Source organism: Pteropus vampyrus, unplaced genomic scaffold (assembly GCF_000151845.1).
Source record: "Pteropus vampyrus isolate Shadow unplaced genomic scaffold, Pvam_2.0 Scaffold1000004132, whole genome shotgun sequence".
Taxonomy (NCBI): domain Eukaryota; kingdom Metazoa; phylum Chordata; class Mammalia; order Chiroptera; family Pteropodidae; genus Pteropus; species Pteropus vampyrus.
Genome location: NW_011918534.1, coordinates 22,985 through 33,626, shown reverse-complemented (window position 1 = coordinate 33,626; position 10,642 = coordinate 22,985). Strand labels below are relative to the sequence as shown.

The following is a 10,642-nucleotide window of genomic DNA, read 5'->3' as shown; positions in this document are numbered from 1 at the left end:
ATAGCATTTAGCTACAGAAAATATCCGTAAGATATAATTTACTATTTGTGATTTTTACATACTCATCTTTAAAGGATGTGTATTTGAACAAACACAAATCTTTTGGTCGATCCCTGTAAAAACCTTTTTTTAAACATCTTCATTGAGGTATAATTCGTATACCACAAAATTAACCCATTTAAAGTTTACAGATAGAATGAAGTATTCACAGAATGATGCAACCATCACCACAGTGTCATTTAGGAACACTTTCCTCACCCCAGAAGGGAACCCCGGACCCGCTGGCAGTGAACCCACATTTCATCTTCGCGGAGATGCCCATCGTGGACATTTCAAGTCAATAAAGTCATGTAATACGTGCCCTTTTGTGTTCCTTTGCCTCTGGCTTCCTTCGCTTAGCATAACGTTTCCAAGGCCATCCTCTCTGTACCGTACGTATACCAGCACTTCATTCCTGTCGTGGCTGAAGACTGTTCCATTGTACGGATATGCCACCTTTTGCTTCTCCGCTCATCGTGGATGGACATTTAAGTTATCTCCACTTTGGGGCTATTTAAGTAATGCTGCTACGAACATTCATGTACAAGTTTTTCTGTGGATATATGATTCCATTCTCCTGGGCGCATATAACTAGCAGTGGGATTGCGGGTCGTACGTTAACTCTATACTTAACATTTCGAGGAAGTGCCAAACTGTTTTTCAGAGCTACTGCACCATTTTACATTTACACCAGCAATAGATGAGGGTTCAAATGTCTCTATATTCTTGCCAACACTTGTCATTATCTGCCTTTTTTATTAGAGCCATCTTTGTGTGTATGGAGTGATATCTCATGGTGGTTTTGATTTGCATTTCCCTAATGGTAATGATCTTGAACGTTTTGTCATGCACTTTCTTGCCATTTGTGTGTCTTATTTGAAAAAATGTCTATTCAGATACTTTGCCCATTTTTAACTGTCTTATTTGTCTTTATTATTGAATCATAAGAGTTCTTTGTATACCCTAGATATTTAAAGTCTCTGATCAGACACTCGATTTGCAAATATTTTTCTCTCATTTTGAGGGGTATCTTTTCATTTTCTTGATGGCACTATTTTCAGCATAAGAGTTTTTCATTTTGATGACGTTTAATTTATCTAGATTTTCTTTTACCATTGGTGTGTTTGGGTGTCACATCTCAAAAGGCATTGCCCAAGCCAAGGTCATGAAGATTTACACCTACGTTTTCTTCTAAGAGTTGTATGCTTTTAGCTTTTACATGTACACCTAGGATCCATTTTGAGTTAAGTTTTGTGTATGGTGTGAGGAAGGTGTCCAACATCATGATTTTTTCAGAGGATGTGCAGTTGTCCCAGTACCATTTGTTGAAAAGACTATTCTTTCCTCATTGAATTGTCTTGGCACCTTTGTCAAAAATCAGTTGACAGTAAATGTGAGGTTTACTTCTAGACTCTCAATTCTATGCCATCAACCTACATGCCGATTCTTATGCCACTACCACACTGTCCTGTTTGCTGCAGTTGTGTCTAAGAAGTCTTGAGACTGAAAAGTTGGAGTCCTCCAACTTTGTTCTCTGTTATCATGATTATGTTGGCTATTCTGGGCCCCTTGCATTTCCATGTGAATTTCAGCTGGTGGATCTTTAGGAGAAAAAAAGTCCAGCTGGAATTATAATAGGGGTCATGTTGACTCTACAGATACATTTGGAGAGTGTCGTCATCTTAACCTCATTGCCTTCCAATCCATTAATATGGGATGCTTTCCAGCGATTGAGACCTCTGATATCGTTCAACAATATTTATAGTTTTATAAATACCTTTTCGTGCTGAAATAGCTCGATATGGTTATGCGCCAGTGTCCAGATGAGTCAGGTGTAAGAAACCATATCCAGCAATCTGTCAGCTGGGGGTGGAGACGGTTGGGAGTCCAGCTTCTAACCCCAGGTTGCCCAATCTTTCTTCTTCCTCCTCCAAGCTTTATCTTTCTCACCACTGCTCTAGAACCTGGCGACCCCTTTGGCATTCCATGGTTCAGTGCCGTTCTCGCCGTGTTCACTATTTACCAAAACACTGTTCAGACATCTCCACCCTTGCCTGTTGGACTCTGCTACGAGACAACCCCAGGTGGAGAGTGGAGTGAGAAGGATGGGCAAGCTGATGGCTGGAGAAGAGCTCCCCAGCTCCACCAAAGCAGCTTCTTAAAGAGAATCAAAATAAAAACCTGAAACTCACTGATCTGGACCACCCCGTCTCCTCCCAGGCGCATCTGCTCTACCTAACACAGTGTGACCCTGTGCACGCCAAAGCCCCTTTCGTCCCCTTCCCTGCTTGCACTGCCCTGCCAGTGTGGGGACCAACCTTCTCCAGAGGGGGCCGTCGAAGCTCTCGATCTGGTTGTTCAACTCTTTGCTCAGACGTAGGCTCTAGTTGGAACCCCGCGTCTTCTTGAGGGAGTTTCTCAGAAACTGGCGTGGCAGGAGACATTGGTGCTCCACGACCTTGTGTAGGGGCCCCGTCCTCTCTAGCCTCCCTCCTCATCCTCTGGATGCCCCGACCCATAAAGCCCAGATCCAGTGCTAACGTTCCTTGGGCCTGCGCATCTGGGAGACAGTGGCGGCTTGGGGGTTGTGTGGTGGTGTCAGCCCTATGCTGATTTCCTGAGTGAGTGGAAGGCCTTTAGTTTTCCCCTGCTGGTAGATAAAGCTGTGGACATGCGTGGCACCCGCAAGTTCTCTGGCAGAAGGACAATGAATGTGTCCTTTAGGGGCTCTCAAACTCCCCACTGGCTGGGTCACCTCTTTACCTGAATCAGCTTGTCCTCCCAGGTCTCCTGGGAGGCCTGTCCTGCAGAAAGAAGGGTCACACACGCCACTGTCTTCTGCCACTTCCCTCTGGGGCACCTCCTTAGCCCGGGCCTGAAAGCCCTCCACAGACAGGCTTGCCACACTCTGCATTTCCCTCCCGACCTTGCCAAGGACCAAAACAGGCTGTGCTGATCCACCTGGAACCTCAGCTCCTGCTGTTCAAGCCACGCGATTAACACCCCAGCCCGTACACTGAGAGGGCGGTGGGCTCGGGGTGGACACCTGGGCGCCTCACCTTCCAGGTACTTGACCAGCAGGGGAATCTCCAGCTCCCACGTGTCAGCCATGGCGGGCGCAATGCTGTGGCTCAGGGTACTCAGGAGGTTGACCATGGCTATCTCACAGCCCTCCCCCTTGTAGGGAGATGACATCAGCACCTGGAGGGCACCAAGACTCCAGTGGGCTCTGCCTGGGCTGGGCAGCCCCGGGCACCTCACTCCCGGAAAGGAGAGGAGAGACAAGACCACGGGGTCCCTCCCCACCCCGGGCTTCCAGAGTCCACACCAAGAGGAAGACATCGGCCCGCCGTGGGGGTAGGCAGGCCACTGTCCTGGGGATGCTTTGAGGCTGCTCAAAGGCTGAGCAGAGGAATCTGAGGGCAGGTCCAAGCACACTGTCCCTGGCATGTTTCCCAGAGAGGGACACCAGGGACCGGGAAAGCCCTGTTGTGCCAAGCGTCCAGCTCCTTCCTCCCTCTTGGGGCTCTGGGAACTAGGAGCTCAAAGAAGTGCCACAGGACGTGGCCTCAGCAAGGCCAAGGCACAGCCCCGGTGAGCCACTCACCAGGAGACGGGCTAGCAGCTTCTGCGGTGCTGGTAGGTCCACTGAGGAAGAAAGAGATTTAACCCGCACTGAGCACCTGGCCCAAACCAGCGTGCGTCCTCGTGTCCCCGAGGGGGCTTTGCCCTGGAAGGCACTTCCCCAACACCATCTCATTGACCCACAATGGAGAGTGGGTCAGCGCAGGGGCTTTTCATAAAGAACATCATTTTAATTGGCTCATCCTGGAAAGAATGGAGAACCATGCTATGCACAGGGGAGTATAAGATGCTGTTTTCAGGATCTGCCCACTCTGTGGGACACCAGGACCTGCCAAGACACTGTTTGCTTCCTCCTGTAACCTTGGCATTACTCTCAGACACTCTCCGTCACCTCGGGCCAAAGGCAGGCTTTGGGAGTCAGTGAGTCCGTCAGAAGCAAAAACGACACTTGGACCAGTGGGCAAGGGAGGGCCAGGCCTGCTGAGAAGTTGCAGGTGGAAGGGGCCCGGAGAGGACTCAGCCCCAGTGTGGCAGGCAGACCTCGGGGCTCGCCTAGCTCCTTGCTCAGGGTAGGCTCCACACTTTGCTGTCCCTGGGCCTAAAGGGCTCCTGAAATCACCTCCACTGCCAGCCACACCCATCCAGCGAAGGCCCCGGCCCATGACAGAAGCCCCCTTGCCACAGTGTCGCTCCATACGTAGGTGGGCCGGAGAGATTGATGTTAACATTCCGGGGTACCGCGATGTGGTGGTTTATAGAGAACTTAGCTGGGACGTCTGTAGTTCTTCCAACTGGCTCACAGAAGCCCAGAGAGGGCAGCCCCAGGAGAGGCTAAGCCAGGTCCTCTGCAGGGCGGGGTCCGGGCCACTGGGTCTAGGCCAGGGGTGTGAGGACAGGAATGAGCTTCCAGAGGAAGTTCGCCCAATGTTAACTCCTCCTCCGATGTGACAAGGACAGGCCGTGGCCTGGCTGTGTGGACTCCAGGACGCTCCCTGGAGGGGAGAAGCAGCCCGCACCTGCCCAGTCCCACAAGCCGGCACAGGGATGCTGCCCACTGTGCTTGTGCTTGCTGGCCGTGCTGGCCTCCAGCTCGCTGGCGTGCAGCTGTCGTTCGGCCAGGTTCGTGAGGCCGATGCAGATGGGGGTCAAGGCTTCCCTGTAATCCGTCTCCATGATGTAGCACAGGAGCCCCACCCAGAACTCCTGGACGGTGGGGAGCCAGGATGAGCTGCGGTGTCCCATGGCCATGCGAGACCCCACAGTGTGGGCCTCACCTCAGTCCTCCAGGACCACACTCCCCCAATCCCGCCGCTGACAGCCTCCACTCTAACTGGCTCTGCTGCCAACCCCGGTCTTTGTCAGGGCCATCTATGTGGCACCCACCCGAGATAGCCGAGGGAGTCAGCAGTGATCACTCTGTTTCTCATGATTTCTGCTATTAAGATAACAGAAATCGGACAGGGGCCTATGGACACGCTTAATGTCCATAAAGATATGTATCCTCCTTGAGCGGTCATGGTAAAGTTTTCCTGTCTTATTGCTATGTCACTGTGTGCTGCGATTGAAACTGCACACATTCGTTTCCCCTGAAGCCCGTGAGCTCCTTGGGGTCATACCGAGCCCTCTGGTGTACTGTCTCACGTCTTTCTCATTGTAGGAACTAACCGAATATTTATGGAATTAAACCACTAACATTGTTTCTTTACACACAGACACACACATCAGGACTGAAGGGGCTCTAAGGGAACAAACGCACTTCGGGCAACTAATCGACTGATACGTATTAAGGCCTAGTGTGTGCCAGGCAGTGCGCTCGCATCTGGGGGCTCTGGTTCCCCATCGAGGAACTGGGTCTTGAAGGATGAGAGCTCAGGCGCTTGGAAGATCAGGGCCCCACGCACCCCAGGCAGCGGAAATGGCAGGAGCGACGGTGCAGAGTTCGGGACACGCGCAAGCCCCGCCAGCCGGGGCAGTGCAGCTGCAGCATGCCAGCCCGTGGGTGGCTGGGTGGGGCGCACTCACGTTGGTCATGCCACTGACAGAGGAGGTTATGATCCTCACAGTGACCATGGTGACCTTGTGGACCATCTTCTCCTCCAGGTACCTCTGATAGAAGCTTTTGGTGGCAGAGTGAGCGATTGCTCCATTGAGCCTGTGGCCTGCAAAGCTGAAAATACTTTTCTTTTTTTTTTTTTTTAACAGAAAAATGGCTAGGCAAATTCTAGCCAGTATCATTTCTGCCCGTTAATAGGTCAAAAGGGTCTCATTGTTGCTTAAATTTACATTTATTTAAGTGAGGGGTTTGCTGTCTAGAGAAGGTCCTTCATATACAGTTGTCCAGTCCGGGCATTGCACAAGGGCACCCAGTTGAAGGGCTGAACAGAAGCCACCCATGTGCTTCTTGTCATGAGCATGCAGGGCTGCGTGCTCCCAGCAGGGGGTGCCTTGATCAAAAGGTGCTGTTTGAGCTCCTGCCTTGGATGGGGACAGAATCTCCCTTTTGGTATCAAGGCCAGGTTTCAAGTTCCGGCTTAGGATTTAGAATCAGAGGTTTAGACTAAGGTTGGGCATTGGGTCAACGAGGCTTTGGGGCTGTGCCTACATGACATAACAGGCTTTCTATTCACCTTGGATTTAGCTTTGGAGGTTAGTACTAGGATTCAGGTTAACAGCTTCAAGGTCAGACTCAGGTGGAAGCTGGGACTCCCGGTTGAAGGAGAGAGTTGGGGGTGGGAAGGGTGGGTCACAGCGCTGGTTAGGTTCGAGGATAGAAAATGCGAAGCAGCAGAGAGCCGGGGCTCCTTCGCCCACCCAGCAGTGTCTCGGAAGGGGGAAATGACACAGGTCCAGACACGGGTGAGACCCGCCTCCCCTGGCCGCCGCTGGCCTCCCTCCCCTTGCTCACCATCTGCGCTCACCACTGCCCTGATCAGGGTCAGCGTCCCCACGCGGACGGCCTCCTTGCTCATCGACATCTGGCTGAGGAAGAACTTCATCAGCTCCTTGGGGCAGGAGCGGGCTGCAGGGGGAAGGACCGCTGTCGTCGGGCCCACCGAGCCGGAGCGAGGGGAGGGGTCCCCCACCCGACCCCGGTCGCCCACGCTCCGAGCCTCACCGAGGGCTATGAAGCAGTGCACCACCTCGGTCAGGTTCTGGCCGCTGTACTGCTGCCAGGCGGGGGCCTTGGTGCACACCTGGGGAGGGGGCGAGCAGGGAGGGTGGGTGACATCACAGCCGGACAGCGGAAGGAGGGCGCACGGGAGCGAGATCCGGGCTCCACCCCCGTCTCCCCTTCGCTCTGCTCGGCCACGCCCCCTCCTGCAGCTGCTTCCTGCTGATGAGCCCTGAGGATGCCACGCCCTGCGAGCTGGCCAGCCTCACCTGGACATGCAGTTCTGTGAAAATAGTGTGGAGCTGCATTTGGGGGACAAGGGTGCTGGTGGTGACCGACACTTCCAGGATCTGCCTCAAGACCTGTCGTGGAAGGGCAGACGGGGCCGATGACCTGCTAACTCAGGGTCACACTGTGGGCCCTTGCGACTCAGCCTGGTTAAAAATGCAGCCTCTCAGGCTCTGCCCCAGACCCGCTGAACCTGACTCTGTGTTTCAACCAGCACTGCCCACCCCCAGGCAATTCCTGTGACGCTCAAGGCTATCTCCACCTTCCTCTCCTAGTCCCCTGGCAGTGAATCCCATTCTTTAGCCAGAATGATCTCCGGGTGGCTCCCTAAATCCATCATGCTCATTTCTGCTCCTTGCTTTTACAGCCAAGGACCACATCTCATCTGTAGATGAGCGACTGCTTTACAGTATACACGAGCCCACTCAGAACCCTGCGACAGCCCCATCTCACACGGGTTAAAGGCTATCAGGGGCTGAAGGGTGTCCCCCCAAATTCCTGTCCACCTGCATCCTCTGAATGTGACCCGTTTGGAAATAGGGACTTAGCAGATGTAATTAGCTAAGAGTCTCAGATGGGATCCTCTTGAATTTAGGGTGGGCTCTAAATTTGAAGACTGCTGTCCTCATAAGAAGAAGAGGAGGGACGCAGAGAGAGGCACGGGGAAGACGGCCATGTGAGAAGGAGGGGCACGTTTAGAGGTGCCACCACGGGCCAGGCCATGCCGGGGACCATCGGAGGCTGGAAGAGGCAGAGAGGACTCAGCACGGCCCTGCCGACACCTTGATCGTGCACTTCTGGTCTCCAGAACCACGAGACAACAAATTTCTGCTGTTTAAGCCACCTGCCTTGCGTTTCTTTGGGGCAGCAGCCCCAGGAAACTGGTACGAAGCCCACAGCCTCACTGTGGCCTCTAGGAGCATTGGGAGCTTGTCCCTTCTACCTAAAATGGCAGCATTCGTTTCCCAAGGACGCTAAAAGTGCCAGGCCCCGCGGCCCCTTGCAAGGCACGGATGTTGGGTCTGCTGTCAGATGTCAACATGTCTGACATCCCACCTTCCACCCAGATGACTTCCCCCTGGGACACGGGAACCAAGCCTCGGCCCGGGCAGTCGCCCGCGTGGCCCGCACCTGTGTGATGAAGAGGGCCTCCAGGCTGCCCTGGTACTCTGCCAGCAGCAGTGGGATGTAGTCGTACACCTGCTCCCGCAGGTCGTCGTTGGGCAGCAGGAGGCTCAGCATGGGCTTCAGGGACTTGATGACCCCAAGCTTCACCTACCACAGGAGCGGGGGTTTGGACTCCTCGGCCCAGGACCCCCGGCAAGGCCCCGTGATGTCAGCCCTGTCTACAGAATCAAGGGCATGTGACAGAGGGGACCTTGGAAGTAGGGTCACAACCTCACTCAAGGCCCCACAGCTGGGCAGTGAGGGCAGACCGTCCCCATGAGTTCTGGCTGGGTCACTTGGGTGACCTTAGGCCGGTACTTAATCTCTCTCTGCCTCAATTTCCCATTGGTGAAACAGTCCTACAGCAAGGAGCTGACATGGAAATAGCTCGCATAGGTAAAGCACCCGGAGAGCGGTGAGCACCTGCACACAGGTAACACGACCCTGTCTAGCAGCGCCCGGGGCCTCCATCGGGCCGGCCTCCTGAGGTGCCAGGGACCGAGCGCATTGAGCATCACGAGCTCCCAGCTCTGCCCTCGCTCAGGTCCCGTCTCTCTGGCGGTCTGGGGACAGGGCTGGACCCCGTGGCATCTCAGCCCTCCTCGCCCCACAGGCTGGGGAGCTGCGAGCCTTGGGGACAACAGGCCCCTGAGAAGGGCGTGTCTCACCTCTGGGTTGTGATTCCTCAGCCACACGGTCACAAAGTAGCGATACATCGGGAACAGCTTCAGAGCAAACTGATCCTCGGTCATCACGGGGTACACACTGTCCTCCAGATGCTTCAGGTAGAATTGCACCGTCTGGCAGAAGGTCTCCATGGCTACCACGGGGAGAGGGTGAGCCCAGGGAGGCAGGAAGCAGGACGAAGGCTTCCCAGGCCACCTCTCCAGGAGGGAGGGAGTCTGACGCACTTCTGTCGCTAGTAGGGTCCTGGGATGGCTAAAGGCGCCCAGCGAAACCCCTCTGCATCCCTCCCTCTCTGCCCTTCCAGCCTCTCACGGCCCCATAATTTTCACCCCATATACCTGTGTATGAAAGGTTCCCCCAAGGGGGTGTTAAGCACCTCTCGAGAGACACAGGCAGGGGGCAGGAGTGGGGCCTGGAATATGACTCTTCCCCTACATCCTGGGAAATCCGGAGCAGAAGGTGGCAAACACGGTTTGCCCTATTTTTGTCAGGCGTCAAGGATTTGGGGACCGTGGAAACATTACGTAACCTGAACCTGGGGCGAGGGGATCTGATGAAAACAGCGTGGAAGCCCCGCGCAAGCCGTGTCCAGCGTGGAGACCTGCCCCTTGTCTCCATGTCTGAGAATCCCAACACCCTCCTCTAGCGTTCTCGTGACATGCTTAACTACAGAGCCAGCTAAACCAAGGCGGGAGGACGACTTCCTCCCTCTAAGCCACCTGTCACGCCGGAGGCCACAGAGGCCGCACACGTTTGGGAGTACGCGGAGGACCCGCCTCTTGTTCGACACCCCCCTGCTCCTGCTCCGTGCCTCGGCTTCGCCTCCAGCACCCCGCCTGGACCAGACCTGCAGGCAGAGGGAGACACGTACCGGCGCAGATCACCTGGCGCATCTTGGCTCGTTGGAGAAGCCTAGCCATCCACGTGATGCCCGCCTCCAACTTGAAGCCTACACGTTTAAAACTTCTACATATAACGTGAAGCAACAGAGCTGGGAACAAACTTCAAGACATAGAACGAGTACAGAAAATACAACACATGACAGAGGAGATTCTCATTAGTGCAGTAAACACTAAGTAAATTCTCAGGGTGATACATTCCACCCAAAAAAAAACCCGGCAGAGTAACCAAAATAGAAGTACAAATGGCTCCTAACCTTGTAAGGGTTCGACTTTTAATAGTAATAATAATGAAAGTACATTTAAAATGAGATCCCACTTTTCCCCTATCAAACTGATGCTCCTACCCGCCCCCGCCCGGGACATTCCACTAAAGAGGGTGTGAGAACCTGGCTCTCTCTCGCCATCTCCAGGTGCGGTTTGGGATGATCTCAAACCGTCTGCCCAGGGAAGCAATGCCATGCGGCGGGTGCCCAAACCTGATGCGCTGTGCCCTTGACTCTCCAGTGCACAGCCAGCCTCTAACGCCACACCTGCCTTTCTCTCCTGCGGTCCCACGGCTTTCAGAGCACTGACGGCCCCGGCAAGCCGCCACACCTTTGCTGCGGGTGTAAGGCTGCGTCCGCCAGTGGCGAACTTGCTCGACTGCCGCACACCTGTCGCCCCGCAGATGCGAGGAGTCGTCTGTCGCTCCGGGGCTCGCTTTACGGCAGCGCGGTGACTGCCGCACTTTTGCCCATTCCGGGTGTCGGGTGGCATCTGTTGTTAGGAATCTGGCTTTACGGCATTTGGCTCTTCTGCGGGTCGCTGGAGCCGAATCCTTCTGGGTGACACTAGAAGCCGGCGCAGGAAACGCAGCAGATTC

At 54.4% G+C, this 10,642-nt stretch overlaps 1 protein-coding gene across 3 annotated transcripts; it reads right to left on the bottom strand.

Annotated features, from left to right (window-relative positions):
- Positions 1 to 5,922: 5,922 nt before the first annotated feature.
- LOC111735611 (maestro heat-like repeat-containing protein family member 2A) lies at positions 5,923 to 9,517 on the bottom strand. Of its 3 annotated transcripts, none has more exons than XM_023527119.1 (6): positions 8,860 to 9,517; positions 8,156 to 8,299; positions 7,006 to 7,098; positions 6,740 to 6,818; positions 6,530 to 6,643; positions 5,923 to 6,154 (listed from the first exon to the last, which is right to left on the bottom strand). In XM_023527119.1, the coding sequence occupies exons 1-6, from the start codon at positions 9,007 to 9,009 to the stop codon at positions 6,144 to 6,146; spliced, it is 591 nt and encodes a 196-aa protein (XP_023382887.1). In that variant the 5' UTR covers positions 9,010 to 9,517; the 3' UTR covers positions 5,923 to 6,143. The 3 variants fall into 3 exon arrangements, with proteins under 3 accessions (XP_023382887.1, XP_023382886.1, XP_023382885.1); XM_023527118.1 differs by having other exon boundaries at positions 5,923 to 6,099; XM_023527117.1 differs by having other exon boundaries at positions 5,923 to 6,099; positions 6,530 to 6,599.
- Positions 9,518 to 10,642: the final 1,125 nt, after the last annotated feature.